Here is a 16,328-nt window from a genome sequence, read left to right on the forward strand (position 1 = left end):
TCTGGACCTATGGTAGAACCAAGCGATGCAATCGAATGGTCCAAACAAAGCGTCTTCAGTGCTGTCTGTTTATACTATATACATTTAAGTGTAGGATTTTGAGTATATAAATATATCTCAATGTGTCCGTTGGCAGGTTATAGAGAAGAACTCGGGTGGCTGGTGGTACGTGCAGATTGGGGAAATGGAGGGTTGGGCTCCCTGCTCCTACATAGACAAAAGAAAGAAGCCCAACCTAAACAGGAGGACCAGCACACTGACCAGGCCAAAAATCCCGCCCCCAGCCCCGCCAATCAAGAAGCAGGACTCTGAAGAGTCCGCCCCACCAAGCAGCCCCGCCTCCAAAGCCCCCGAGTCTCCCAGCAAGCCCGTGTACGAGGAGCCGGAGTACGACGTTCCCGCAGTGGGGTGTGACCTGGACCCGGAGCTGGAATCTCTCCCAGGGGAGTCCTCCATGGACAGGAAGAAGGAGGAAGTGGTCCCTGAGAAGTTCTCCCAGCCACCTCCCCTGCACATCGCCTCCTTTAAGGTGGGGGAGTCCAGCGAGGACGTCACCAAAGAGGAGGAGTCCATCTACGAGAACGATGGCTTCAGGGCCTACGGTGAGGACACGGCCTCCAGCAAAGAGTCCGGTGGCGACTCGGACTCCCCGAAAACAAAGTCCTCCTCGACGGCTCGCAAACTCATGGCGTCCCGGTCTTCGGTGGGGTACGGGAGAGCCGTGAAGAAGGTCCAGCCTGAACTGGCCCGAAGCCAGTCCCTAAAGAAAGCCGAGGAGGTCAGTCCCAGGCCCCCCTCAGACGAATCCGGCCGGTCCGTGACCAGGCAGGCGGGAGCCAAGAAAGACCTGGAGGGCAAGATGGGCCAAAGCCCCTCCACCAAACCCAAGCCTGTGGTCAGACCCAAACCCCTCCTGGCTAAATCTGAGTCCCAGGGCCCGGACAAGATGGACATCAGCACCCTCAGACGCCAGCTGAGGCCAACCGGCCAACTGAAACCTGGCCTGAAGGCCTCCAGAGGCGAAGACTCGGAAACTGCCTCGGTCATCTCCTCGGAAGACTCGGTATGCTCCCGGAGCACCTCCGACCTCTCCAGCACCTACTCCAAGGGCAGCAGAGGAGACTCAGATTTCGAGGGCACCTTCTACAGGACGACGGACAGCTACGACAAGGTGCAGGACTCGGAGATCAGCTTCGCGGCGGGGGTGGAGGTGGAGGTGCTGGAGAAGCAGGAGAGCGGCTGGTGGTTCATCCGCTGCGGGGACTCGGAGGGCTGGGCGCCCACGTACTACCTGGAGCCCCTGAGGTCGCAGTCGGACACGGCCGGATCGGAGTCGGACGGCACCCCCACCAAGCAGGGCAGCATGAGCAAGTCCAACAGCCTGGAGAAGAACGAACAGCGGGTGCAGGCCCTCAACAACATCAACCAGAACATGAGGAGGTCCACCCCGCCCATCCCGTCCAAGCCTCCGGGAGGCTTCGGCAAGCCCAAAGGCCTGGTCAACAGCGCCGTCAAGCTGCGGAACGGGGTGCGGCAGCTGGCCGTGCGGCCCCAGTCCGTCTTCGTCTCCGCTCCCGTCAAAGACACCAACATCCTCTCCGGCTCCCTCAGGAGGAACGAGTCCCTGACCTCCACCGACCAGCTCAAAGCCGCCGCGGCCGTGCGGCGGAACTCGTCCTTCAACGTGGTGCGGCCGCAGGTGGCCGACGTCAGGCTGAGGCAGCCGGACAAGGTGGGCACGGGAGCCCCCGAACCCCTGAGCCAGGTGGCCCAGAGGAACGGCATCCCCGTCTCCACCGTCAGGCCCAAACCCATCGAGAAGTCCCACCTCATACACAACAACCTCAGAGAAGTTTACATCTCCATAGCTGACTACCGCGGAGACGACGAAACCATGGGATTCCCGGAGGGGACCAGTTTGGAGGTTCTGGAGCGAAACCCCAATGGTTGGTGGTACTGCCAGGTTCTGGACAACGCCCGTCCCCAGAAGGGCTGGGTGCCCTCTAACTACTTGGAAAGAAAGAAGTAACCTCTTTTACTTGTTCAGAATAATGCAAGTTCTTTTTTTAAAACAATGAAAACAAACTCTAAATGGAAAGAAAAGACACTTTAGTGCTGGTTTACTAAAATGTATACGTGAAGACTGTTAAAGAAAAAAAAAAGAAAAAAAAAACAAACAAAAATAACTTAAGTGTTGTATTGTCAACTCGAGATGAGTGACAGAAACTGGGGGTGGCCACTCCCAGTGTCTTAAAAGTTGGGTGGGATGGTGTTTCCATTGATATTGAGGGTAAAGGAAGGTTATTGGCTCCTTTTTCAAAGGGCTTGACGTAAGTATCCAAATGATGCAGGGCCATGTTGTGTGCGGTCATACCTGCACACAGATTATCTCTTTTTTTTTTATGCCAAATTGGTGCCTTTGTTGATTTCAAACAGGATATATATATACTGAAGAATCAACCAACCAGGAGTAAATCTGAAAAAAGACCAAACTGAATTCAGTGCCATAGGCCTATGTGCATGGGACGTCACCAAACATTATTTTGTTCTCTAAAGTCTGAGATAAAGAAAGCTTTCCACACAAGGATGTTAAAGCAAGAGTTGGATCAAGCTTGATTGCTTACAAGAAACAGGGAAAAAATGTTTAAAGTAAAAAACAACAACATGAAAAGGGTGTTGTGGACTCAGTAACAGCTTCTGAGCCCAATAAAAAAAGAATCCTTTGTTCTTTTAAAGGTTTTTGTATGTTTTTCGGTCTTGTATGTTCTTGACTTCCTTAGAGATGTATTTCTGCTGTTGTCTTGTGACATCCAAACTACTCATGTCAGCCTAAAATTTGAAGTTCCTTTGTCCATCAGGCAGATTTTCTGTTCTGTTGCATTTTTGTCAGACAGATCTACTGTTTGTGGACACATTTTCATTGGTTTTAATTTCTAATGTGTGCCTCACATAAGACTGATCATTTCATTTTTACGAATTTATACAGCTAAAATAAATTATTGCAAAAATATGTTAATACTGTTAAGCTTGAAATAAACTCATCTCATATAACCAATGAAGAAGAGAAGCAGAAATAAATAAAACTCTTAATTACTGTTTGAGTGATTTAAAAAAATCTGCCCGCCTTGAATCCGTGTTTACCCTCAATGGAGATAGGTTTACAATATGTAAAAGTTTTTTTTTTTTCTTTTTTACATGTAGGTCCAAAAGAAAAGATATTCTGTGTATATTGCTGCTTCATGTGTTCATCTTCCACTGCTGTTGCAGTGGTATAGGAAATAGTTTACTGAGAACACAAATCTTTACTGGAAGTTAGATGTAGTAATTGCCAGTGTATCCCAGGGATGTAGTAGCATAGTGTCAAACCCAAAATGTGATCAAACCAAAGATGGCCTGTATAGCTTTAGTGTTGTATTGGTGGGTACCCAGAATATGGTATGTTCATCAGAATATCCAAAAAGGTTTCGGAAAAGCTGAATAGTTTTTTGAGATTGTTATGGTATTGATATCTGGAAGCACTTGATATCCTTGCCCCAAGACAAATAAAAGCACATATTGTCACGCAGGGTTAATTTCATAAGGACATTCTAATATTGCTGTGCAGTATTATATATATTTTTTAAGTTGAATTTTAGGCAGTGGAATTGACTTTTAGTTTATCCTGTACCTTACTTAAAGTACTGCAAGATTCTCAGCCCTTAAGAATATTGGGAAATAAATCCAAAGGATAGCAATTTGAAACTAGTTGAAGAAAAGTTGGAGCCCCAGTCAAGGATGAAATTGACAGTGGAAGGAACGTTAACTGATTTCTCAGGTTTACATCCACTGATAACAAGAGTGATGAGGTTTCATTCAAAATGTATTCCCTTCTGAAATACTTTAGACATGGCACCAAAAAACCAAAACTACTTCAAATGGCTGATGTTCAAGACTGCTGAAATATTTTTCTAACGAACATTTCGAGCTCTGCGGCTGAATTAAACACTAACGTTTTTCATTTTAATTTCTGCTGGACAGTATTAAGTATAGTATTAGACAAAGTACAGTACCTGCTAGATTGCAGTTATGCTTTATATCGCAGAAAGTAGTGTTGTGTGATTACACGTGAACAATAATGATGAATGAAGTGGTTCATTTTTGTGAATTAATGCACTTTATAATGTCAAATCTGAGTGCATTACTTAAAGATGCAGTATAATTATTCAAAATCAGCACATTATTTATTGAATGGAAATTGTTTCTTTTTTTATTTATAATTATTTAATATTATTATTTTTCTTCGTACATGTTATACAGAATATGTAACACTGTCTGTCACAAGAGTAGTTGTTGGCTACATTAGCAAATAGGTATTTTGCTTCGGGCTGAGATGGAGTGACCTTCTACTTATAATGTAAATGTTTTTCTTTAGGACTAAAAAGCAAACATGTTGCCAGGTCTTGTTATCTCTAATGGCTGCCCCATTTTGTCTGAGACAAATCAAATGTGGCAGATTACCATCTGACCGTGTTTGGGAGCCCAACAGATGGAAATGTCTGTTAAGGGAGTAATCTCTTTTATAAAATGCCAATGACTATGTATCATTTGAATCAACAACTGTCAGGTTATTTCATTGAAAGTTTAGAGGAAAGGAGGAAAGTATTTGACCTCCCTCAGACCGGAAAGGTAATTATTTATGATGCATTAAGTGGACTGGGCCATTGCTTTTTCTAAATTAGAGAACATTTACTATAGGTTGGAGTCCCAACTGTAGGTCAAGTAACTTGCTTTGTGAGACACCTTAAACACATTCCCTGCCTGATGTTGGCGACCTCTTGTGATCGATAGCTGTTACTGCAGCATGTATGTTTTTGGCTTGTTGCTCCCAGAAAAACTGAAGCAAAACAAAACAAAAGTATGTATCAAAATAACTGTATATAAATTGAATGTTTCCAAGTAGCAGTGCAACTAACTAAATTATTTCATAGATGTTTTATCTTATTTGGCGACCTTATCTTAACCCAACTCTCAAATTATTCCTCTAATGCTGTATACTGCAACTTTAGCAATAATGGACACTTCTTATGTCGTTATTGGGCTTTATATAATGCCTGATTGTTTGAATATTTATTTTGTAAACAACTTTTTTTGGGGCTAAATGTGGTTGGGCTATCAACTTTTAAGAAATTGAATAGTAATAGACATAGTAATGAAAAGCAATGCATTTACAGGACCCAGAGTCCATTCCATGCCATGGCTCTGTGTGGTGTACTGTAAATGTCAAAATAACAAAGAAAAATAACAAAAACAATTTACCCCACCGGTTTTTCTGTTGAGTATGTTTAGCATAGTATGGACCTGAGTAAAAGCAACAGTCCTACAAAGAAAAACAAGGAGTAAAAACTACACAGGTCAAATAAACTCAGTTTTAACAAAGGGAATAATCATGTGACAAACTGGGTAATATCATCAAACATTTCACAGCCTTTTTAATTCATTTTAAATAGTTTTTATTGGGGTGTTTATGTTATGATGCCATCAATGATACACTTGTTTGAAAGATTTAAGTGTTTCCCCTGTTCTTTGACGAAGGCATTATATAAACGTGTTAATTCACTCTAACGTTTAGTTCAGCTCATGTTAAAGGCATTGGCTTTTGTTAGCGAAATTAAAATGTACACTGCTTGTTTGCATCTCTAAAATCACAAGGGAATTGTAATAATATAGTCACGCTATATAGTCTTTTCATACTATTTAGTTGTGTAGTGGTTAGTCTTTTATATTTTTATTTTGTATTGTTTTAATGATTTGTTGTTGTTCTTCCCTTTGTATTGTCATAGTCCACAAATTATAACAACAAGGAAATGTGCAATAGAATGTAGGCATCTCACCACAGCATAAGCAATAGATGATAGGATGATTTCAACACTAGAATGATAAATCCCTTCTACTACAAGTAAGCAGGAAGTGTGGCTTACCTTCAGTAAAAAGAGTTCCTCGTAGCATCTCTCACTGATCCTGCGATCTGAACCTGGGAAATGTAGATACTGTGCATTGGCACGGTCATTAAATGCTCACATATTTGGGTAACAATTTACAAAAAATAATTATACATTGTACAAGCACTATGTGGAAATGATCAGTTAAATCGTTGTTAGCCAGAGTAGACTGTTGCATTGCTGTCCTGAGAGTCTTCATCCATGCCAGGTCTTCTGAGGGTTATATATTTTTTCAAGAATTAAAAAATCACAAATCACAAAAAAGACAGGATAATATAGATGAAAAAGTTTCGACTGGAAAAAATTCCCATTATCGACCGCAAACTTATAACAGGATCTCATTGTAGCCATCTGCTGAGCTGTAAATAGCACATGAATCAATGACCTCAGTGGTAATTGGTTTGCCAGATGTTTTATGTTCTGCCTCACAGTGGAGTGTGTGTGTGTGTGTGTGTGTGTGTGTGTGTGTGTGTGTGTGTGTGTGTGTGTGTGTGTGTGCATGTCCGATATCTGTGAGGGACCAAAACATTATGGCAATCTGACATTTTGTGAAATTATTAGTCAAGCCAGGCATATTCCTCAGTTGCCATGGTGAAAATATCTCTCTTTTTTTGTGATCTTAGATTCATATCCAGAGTTTTTCGGCAAAAAGAGACACAGAGAGGTCATTGATTTTTGATGGGTGCAGCTCAAGATGATGGAATTGCAACCAATTCGGCAGGAGTTTAAACCTCATTTTATCCCATTGACCACAAAACTGGAATCTCAACTGGACTCAGAACAGCTGTTCCAGATTTAATACAAATCTGATCTAGATATCCAGTGTTAAAACTCATTTTGTTTTGCAGGTGACCAAATATGTTACAGATATGTGTTGTAATATGCAGTTAAGTGTTGTAGCATCTAACTTTAATGAGGCTGAGAACAGTTAAATGTACCTTCGATACAGTTATGTCATGTGGTTTAAAGGTGTCAGCATGACCATGTGGTGAGATTGCTTAGTCAACAAAATATCTGTATTATTGGTATTGCAATAGCCTATAGGCCTACCATTGGGAAGTATACCTCTGTTTAGTTTTTATCAAACCTAACCTTCCATGTATGCAGACTGAACGAGTTTCATGTAGGCTACAGATAATTTATTCTGTACAATGTGGGTGAGGAGGAATGGAGGCATTGTGTCTTAAGTCGGGCACCTGACATTCAGTTTTGACTTTGGTTTTAGTGTTCGGCGTTAACGCCACATATTGGGTTATTAACGCAGCAATTAAGTCATGTCGGAGAAAATGGATTAGGCGGACCTACCACTGAAGAGTCCACCAAGTGAAGCAGTGTTTATGGTACAGTGCCCAATGTCCCACTTTGCCTAAATAATTTTCGAGGACTTCTCGGGCTTCATACTGTAAGCTTGGTTATCAGATTTGAAATATTGAAACGGTTTCTTCCTTCCAATCTTAATTGACGTTAGCGCTTAAATGGCCATCATCTTTTACTTTTCTGATTTAACGTTGCATTCTCCTTTTCGCCGCCATGTTCCTCCGTGTCAGTAACACAGCTCCACTGTGGCTAGCTGCGTCTTGTGAAGGGTGAATTTGTCAAATGTCTGAGTAAGAGTTCGAGGTCTGTGAGAGCGTGGCGATGGTGTGCGTGCGGGTTGTCGTGTGAGGGGCAAAAACAGGTCAAAATACGCATTGGATTAATTGATGCTTGAAAGTTGAGGAAATGATATAGATACATAAATGGGGTTTAACTGTCGCAGCAGTGCATATAGTATTGATTCGACCAATTTGAGATTATGTTTTTCATGTTAGAATACATCATTTTGGTTTGGAAATTATATAGGCCGACATGCATATTTAACTCGCTTTAAACGCATAACTTCGCCTAAATATCTAAATCGCCGAATCAACATTTATTAGTTAAATATTTTACTGATTGAAAAGTATATTTTTTCTCTGATCTTTACATTTTATCGTGAATTGGCGAATCTCTTACATCTTTACTGATCTGTTGATCGCAGTGAACCGAGTAATTAAGTCAAAAGTAAGATAGAAAGTAAATCCTGGAGAAGCTTGAGGAGAAAGTTAGTTGTATGTGTGTCTGGATGAGGTGGTTAATGTATGAGGGGATATGCAAGTCTTTATGTTTTATTTGAAGGGTTATGTGAATCATTGAAAGAAAACGGACAGAAGTACGAACGTTAAGGGCGCTAGTGGGCTTATTTGGGGACGCTGTAAAGCTGACAGCTCTGGGCTTTAAGCTATCTGAAATCCCAGCGGAGGAAACATCGTAGCAGTGTTTGTGTGAGTTATTTGAAGCTGAAAATGGAACATGGTTGGCTGGCTTTTATGTAGGCTATATCTTTGCAGAAGCTCTGTTGTCGTTTAACCTGATCTCTACCTACCAGTGTTTATTGTAACTGCAGGTGCATGATCTGACCGTTTTTTTCCCTCTATAAATGTTCAGCTCGTGCGGGAAGGAATGAAATACGAATCAAAAACGTAATGTAACCCCAAGCTTCAAAAAAGCTACCTAGAGCTACCTCCTGGTCCTCAGGTTCTGATGGTTTTTGTTTTCGCATTAATATCAGCTACCTATTCTGATCCAAGAAAGCAGGTTAGGTGAGTTAACTGTGTGATTAACTGCTTTAATTCAGTTATTGGCGAGTAACAACAAAAGCCAGCACTCCCTGCAGCTTTCCAGGACCAGGAGTGAGGACCACTGACCTAGAGTATTAACATTGGAATGGACTGCTGTTTTGTTTTTGTTTTTAGACCGACAAAGGCAGAGCTCTTACGTTTTCATGAATCAACCCCCTGAATCAGACAAAAAACAAAAACCAAAGTCAGAATCTGATGTTCATATAGCCTATACAAAGCCAATAAAATGTTAACGATGACCTAATCACAATTTCTCAAGTTTCCTTAACAGAATATTTTATTACTCAAGACCAAATATAGTTCTAACAATCTTACTTGCATGGCAGAAATCATATACTTTTTACGCTTTGTGGTTGTGCTTATGCAGAATTGTGTTAGATTATTGGCAGCCCCTGTTTTCAAATGAAACGACAAAATTGAAATAAAAGTGTATCTTTTGTCTATTGAGTATCACAAGCACTGTAGCTTCTTCATCTTCAATAGAATAGTGTAGTTTTGTAACTGTGTTTTATATAATTATGATTTGTGATCATTTTGCAATTGGGTTTGTAGTGCAATGTGTAGCTACGTTTGGAAAGAGCAGATGCAAGTGAATTGGTTTTGTACAATTATCAGAAGTGGCCCTGGCACTCAATACTTTTATTTGAAAACAGGTGGCTGCCCTTAACGGTTTATTTTGAAACTCTTTTTGTTTTGTTTTGTTTTTTTTTTATAAACGATTTGTTTGTATCTCATTCATGTTTACATTGTATCATGCATTGCCCTAAAGAAAAACATTATAAAATGTATCGTTATTGTTTACTTTATTCCTTCCTCACTTAACTTTTTATTTGACTAACTGTGTTTGCATACACAATGCGTAGGACTATATGTGATTATTGTCATTCATTCAATCGCTTTTTCTATCAGCAGCATTGACAGCGCAGTTGTCTGATATTTCGTAAACTACAGTGACTTGCAAACAGGTAGAATATCAGCCAAACAGTAGTGAGAACGTAGAAGATAAGCTATTGAAAGTTGTGAATGGTGATGGATGTCCTTGGAAGTCCATAGACACAGATGGTTGTGCAATAGCTCAAAGCACAGGACACACACTGTGGGCGTCCATTCATTCTGGAAAGACGAAAACTGTGAAACAGATTCATTATATTCAGACAGATGTAAACTCAAGGGTACGTTTGTCATACGCCGGTTTGTAAATTTGGAGTAAATGCATTTCCCCCTACAGTTTTCAAGGATATCACCTGGTCAGAAACGGTACTGTTTTCTATCGTCAGAAGTACCTTTAGTGTCCATTAGGTGGCAGTGTGAGACCTATCACAAAACGTAATCCCCTCGATTGAAATCGCTTGTTTGGCTTTAATGAAACTGTGCGGTGTCCACAGTCCATTTACATTCATTTATCTCCATCAAGTCAGATATTCTTCCGTAAAAGATTTGTCTCAGTTCTTATTGCGAAAGCTGTCTTTCATCAGTGTGATAATGCATGGGTTATTGGGGTGAATTGATTAACTTGGGTATGTTGTTAATTGAGAGACGCAAGGAGAGGCAGTCAATCTCAGACTGGACCAGAATTGCATCAATACTCGTTTTGACCCAGGAAAATAATCTGCATGAAAACACTTGCCTTTTTTGCTCCAGTTTTAATGGAACCATTTTCTTATCTGCTGCACTGATCATTATACTGCTTCACATCTGGCCATTTGCATTTAATGAAAATTCCCGCGATTCCTTGGATGATGTGAGGTCATCCGGTAATTTATTTTCAGTTTCATCCCTTCCCGTGCCTCTACTGTTCAAACACGAAATAAGAGGATTAATATGATATGAGACAGGGAAGAAAAAAAAACAGTGCACCTAAAGTGTATCTGTGTGCATGGCAACAGCATAGCCGTAGTGTGTACCGAGTGTTGGTGCATTTATAACTTAATATTGTACGCAGATGCTAATATATTTCAACTTAGAGTAAAAAAAATAAAAAGATATGTTTTTAGTTTTACATCTTTAAGGAAACCAAGCTTAAATCTCACCGCCCATATACTCGAGCACATACACAAGCGCGAGATTTGTTAATTTACTAGGTACACTACCATGCTTTTCCTGGCAGGTGGCAGAAAGCAATCCACTACAAATCGAACAAACTGGCTTCCTATGTCAGTCTTTCTCTTCTGCTGGAACTGAGAGTGCTCTTTCTGCAGCGAGTGTCCCTCATTACCAGAGCAGATGGGACCCAGTCTGCATAACTGCACTTTGCAGTACCACCGTGAGTAATGGCGTTCTGTATTATTAAGGCTTTTAATTCTGTTTCACATATAGGCCTACTGTACAGTAAAACCATCCAATTTCAGAACAAAGCAGGATTACTGAGTTAGCCGGATAACTGCACCGAGTAAACCCCCGGACCCAAATGCAGAACATGGACTGAAGACAAAAGAGCTGTGCCATGTTTTACTTTGTGCAGTTATCTGGGTATCCCAGTAATCCTGCTTTGTGGAACAGCGTCCTGGTGGTTACTGCTTGCACACAGGGGAACATAGTATTTTCAACTTTGATTCTGATGCATTTATTCAAGCGAATGAATAAATTGTGCTAAATAAACAGGCCCTTGTTGGACTGTCAAAGGTCACGTTGAGAGTGAGAGAATTGAATTTACCTGCTTGTTTATTGACTTGTATGATGTTTATGTTTTGTACTGTACCGGTGGAAGTGAGATGGTCGGTCTCATCCTGATTAACCGTTAGGAATGCCATGCGTGAGGGGGAAAGGACAGGCACACTGGAGCTGAAACACGTCTGGAAAGTTTATTGACAGCAACAATCATCTGACTCACGCAGAGAACAGAATTTACAGACAGATCACTTAAACTAGTATTACATGAACACAAAAAAAGATTGAGTGGCATTTCAATATCAGTCACAACAAATATTGAAAATGAGTAAAAAAGAAAGATAAAAATAAACCAGACTTTTTTTGTTGGGGGGTTCTCTGTGAAACTGTCATGGTAGACAGAACCTTGTCCTGTGATTTGGTCCCAATAGTCACGGGTAGGGATTGAGTGAACTATGAACATGGACAGTCCATGATGAATATCTGGGGTAACCATAGTGATTGTCAAGCTTCTGGCTTTTTTCTCCCAGCTGCTAACAGGATCATTAAACCGTCGAGGAAAACGGTTTGATGGAATTCAACTAAAAAGATCCACCCCAAATTTAAGGTGAAAAAATACTATATCAAAACCGTAAAATAAAAGGAAACCTGACAAACAGTGACACCACGCAAAGCGAAGCGACAATAAATAAAGACCACAAAGTATGGAACCGGATAGTGAAGCCGCGGCGCTAGTTTGCGATTACGACACCATCGAGTTGTAGACTATTTTACTCTGGATTTATTCACGGAAATCCTGGCTAAACGGACCAAAGCCCCATCTCGGTATGAAATAATTAGGGAAAGTGCTTGATTGGACGTGCAGAAGGCAGAATTATAAATGCGGCTTGCTAATGTCGTATAACGGTTTGATTGGGCTGCTTATTGAGATGTGGATTTCACAGATGGGGAACTACCATTATACTCTTGACCCAAGGTAAATACCCTGCAGTATAAATGTATTAAAATATGCTCTGTATAAGCGAGATACCCAAATATATAATGCGAAGGCTGATTTGTGCACATCTAGCACTACCTGCCAACACGTACCCTAGAGTTCATATCTTCTAAACTTCGTTCCAGGCAGAGGTGGGACTCGTGGACCATTGCGCTGTAATCGGTGTTAAATGTGCTGAAGTCAGTTGCTTCACTGGTACAGTACGGTGTTCAATTACGGTGTGATATGTGTCCACGTACAGTAGCACTTTTATTGATTGAACTGAACAATTGTAAATTCTGTACATATATACATAGCTACATACATAAAACCCATACACACCGGACCCATATATAATAAATCAATGGCAAAATAAATAAACTTATTTTACAGTAAATAGCGAATATTTTTCATCATTTCAGAAAATAAAATAATTATTTTTTTCCATTATTGACAAATTTGGTCAAAAAGAGTATCAGCAGTTACTGGGATATGCTCAAAGTAAAAATATCCAGAGACTGCATTAATGATTTATCAATTCAGATATCTGTTTAAAATCTAAAGTGACATTAAGCATACATCTTGCAATGTTGATAGTGAAAGCTATGTAAATAGGAAAGACTTACTGAAATGGGATGACTTATTACTTGTATTGAGAAATGTATTACACCCAAAAACTAGGCTCTGTCTTGTTCCTCTGCTAAAATGTTTTTTTTTTTTTTTTTTTGCAGGAGTGTACCTGGAATGAATACTACGCCAAAATATTTACATGTAAAAGTTTGACATAATTCTACATAATTTCACTCTGCTGTTACTGCATATGTTCAATAAGATTGTGAAGTACTGCCAAAAGGCACAATATACTATGTTTTCATATTCTATTCAGTTTTTTTTTAAATGAGATGATTATTGGAATCTATAATTCAGACAACAGATACTCAGTTACAGTCTAAATAAGCTTCTCCCAATGATGGAAAACTGAAAAAAGTTGACAAAACACATCTGGTATTGCTGCTGTAACTAAGAAGTTGCTTTTCTAAAGTAAGTTAACATTCAATCACTTACACAAGCACATCAAGCGATAGCCTATATCTTATAACCATACGATATATGCATTGAAAATGTACTGTTGATTTTAGCATTTGCCCAAAGAGAGTCACAGCAAACACCTTAGCAGCATATATTCAAGACTTAAATATTTAACTATATGTTACATCACATTATCCCTTTTTTAAAAGAAAACTTCAAATAATTTCCTTGGGGATGTGCACTCTACAGCAGTGCTGAGGCATACCGGCTATTTTCTTTCAGTTTTTAAAGACAAGGATTCATTTCATTTTAGATTTTTGTCCTTTTTTTTTTAATACCAGCCTGTTTTGGAGCCACAGCTTCCAAAGTTTCTCACACTCAGAAAGCGCATTATAAAATCTCATAGGCATCTCGGGAAAACCTGAAGTTTGGATAGGCGAGTTTAAAAAGAAAGCTGTCTGAAATTGACCTGAATATTGTTGTTAAGGTCATATACACGTGGCTGACCTTTGTGGCATATCAATTTCATGATTTTATTTGTTTACCTTCTGTTCTGCCCATTCCACATAGTATTATTTCCACTTATGTGTGCTCCTCCCTTCGGGCATCTCTCGCACAATTCCTCACAGACATAAAGTATTTTCATTAGTTTATAAAGAAATTTGTGAAAATGTGAATTTCTGGACGTCAGAACATTTCTGTACCCTCTAGCAGACACATGCAAGGCCACGGAGTGGGCCTTTCAGCCAAATCAAGCCCGATGAATTAAAATGACTGAGAAAAAGTCATTTTATCCAAATATCCATATACTAAAATGAAAGATGTAAGAGTAAATTACACAATGTAAACTAGTACTGTCAGTAATGAATGTATTCACCAGAAGGCCCGAACTACACTCTAGTTTCACACCAAGAAAAAAAAGTCACCCTTAAAATCTCAGCACAAGTTTCCCAACGCAAGAAGATGGCAGCTTTAAAACATCCCCTGTCCAGACATCAGTCTCTGTGTTATGGTCTGCTGCTTGCACCCATACTGTACAAACACAACCTGTCTTACACAGATTCCTCCGATTCACACTGTTTTTAACATACTCTGAGATGTGGTTTAGTCATTTGAAATTATATAAAATCACATACACAGTAGGTACAGTACCTATGGATTATCCTTATCAAATGGCATACATATTAACTACCAACCACAGGACAGAGCAAAGAATATAACAATAAGTTCATATTGTAAGTGACATGCTTACTAAAGGAGATGGTTTATAATCCAACTGGTCTGTAAATATGTTCCTCCCGGTATCTTTTTTGACGTTTCTGTCATTTATTTCTTGTCACTAACCCCCGACCTTTGACCAAACCATTCTGTCAACCCCACCACCACAACTGTAATTAGCGCGCAGTGGTTATACATACTACACCGGAGCGAATTTTGTGTCTGCTCACGGCAGGAAATGAGAAATTACTCAGAAAACAACCGGGTTCCATTATGAAACACAGCGGCCTATTCTACGTTAAGGCTAGCGGCTAGTCCCTGTGACTGCCGCTGACTACATTCCCACTGTTACATACATCCCCGCGGGCGCGATATCGAACGGACTCCCACGAGATCCCAAACCGCTGGCTCGTTGTCCGGGCTCACAGTGCACCGGTTAGCGAGGGGAGGCCTTCGCTCGCTGTCACCCGCGGTAAAACTGTACCCTTCGGTCCAGTCATGTGACCAGCGCCTGCACAGGGTTTGAGGCTCAAAAGTTTGAACGCTTCCACGTTAGCATACCCGCTCACATTCTGCCACGGTCGACATCCTGTCTCCAGTACCAGAGCGCATTTACACGACTGTACAGCGCTGTACCGTATGGATGAACGCTGTGTTAAAACATTTACTCGCAGCGTGCAGGGTGTGTTGCAGCAGCTTTTTTTTTTTTTCCTTTTGCTACGGACTTGAGACATTTGTCACTTTCTAAACAACAAAAAAAGCTGCCAGTCTTCTACCTTTTTACATCCAATCTTTACGTACGAAACGATGTGACTGCAAAACAGTACAGATATTCACTGTATGGAGCTGAACACAACCAAAATAAACTGCGGTTTCCTTTTTGGGACTGTTCCTGCAACTTCAGACCTCAGTACTACACAGACACAAGTTGTGATATGCAGAGGCTTGTTCCAAAACGGTTTGATACAGCTGGGTTTTGGATTTCTCATGGTTCAAAGAGCTGATATCACCCTAAATTAAATGGAGGATTGTGCTGGTTTAAGAAATTTTAGTAGAAATAAAACACCTTTATAAAACACATCTTGTGTTCCCACACAGAGACTCTGTGACCCAGACAGGATTGTGAAATGTTCATCTCCTGTACGGCGGTTGGACCAGTCAGCTTCTCTAAAATGTCCTGAATCTTCTCAGACCCCTGGAGATGATTTTTAGTTTTTAACAGACTCCCAACATCCTCCGCAGGGCAACAAAGTGCTTTCACAGTAGGCCTGTGAAATATAAACGGACCTCTCGCGCGTTCGACCGCACAAGAACCAGAAATAAGGACCGCCCGGGACGGGGAGAAGTGTTGTGGTAAACAGGGCTAATGTTCCCTGACCTCGGAAGCCTCGCCCAGGGGCCTGGGTAATGCCTGGCGGCACGGGGCTCCTACGTGCTGCGGTAGGTCTTTATGATGTCTTTGATGGCCCTCCTGCAGATGGGGCAGCAGGCGTTGGACATCTTCTTCAGCTTCAGGCCGCAGGTGTAGCAGAGGCACATGTGCCCACAGGCGTAGATCACCGTGTCCACCGCGTTCTCGTAGCAGATCGAGCACTCGTCGTTACAGGCCCCGGGGCCCGACGGGAAGGTGGGGGACTTGGGGAGGCTGACGGGAGAGCTGGGGGTCGTTCCTGCGGAGGAGGAGGGGGAGAGAGGGGAAATGTGAGCCGGAGTTCGGAGAAGCGCAGTGTGGCTTTGAGCGAGATATGAAGTCATCTGTGGGGATCCGCTGCTGTACGGCGAGCTTATTAATAAATGAAGCAAATTAAATAAAATATAAGCCGTAAAAATGGAGATAAAATGTTCCTGCTCATATGTGAT

At 41.1% G+C, this 16,328-nt stretch overlaps 2 protein-coding genes across 9 annotated transcripts in view; one reads left to right on the forward strand and one right to left on the reverse strand.

The window, feature by feature from the left end:
• sh3pxd2aa (SH3 and PX domains 2Aa) overlaps positions 1-11,264 on the forward strand; it is a 97,496-nt gene extending 86,232 nt beyond the window's left edge. For all 8 annotated transcript variants that reach the window (XM_061232816.1, XM_061232819.1, XM_061232820.1 and 5 more), the window contains one exon: positions 137-11,264. In XM_061232816.1, the coding sequence (XP_061088800.1) occupies positions 137-2,029 (1,893 nt within the window). In that variant the 3' untranslated portion in view covers positions 2,030-11,264. The remainder of the gene's footprint in view (positions 1-136) is intronic.
• Positions 11,265-11,425: 161 nt separating this feature from the next.
• Positions 11,426-16,328, reverse strand: part of neurl1aa (neuralized E3 ubiquitin protein ligase 1Aa) — a 49,427-nt gene continuing 44,524 nt past the window's right edge. Inside the window, exon 6 of the mRNA XM_061232825.1 lies at positions 11,426-16,138. Coding sequence (XP_061088809.1) covers positions 15,897-16,138 — 242 coding nt within the window. The 3' untranslated portion in view covers positions 11,426-15,896. The remainder of the gene's footprint in view (positions 16,139-16,328) is intronic.

This window comes from Conger conger, chromosome 2 (assembly GCF_963514075.1).
Source record: "Conger conger chromosome 2, fConCon1.1, whole genome shotgun sequence".
NCBI lineage: Eukaryota > Metazoa > Chordata > Actinopteri > Anguilliformes > Congridae > Conger > Conger conger.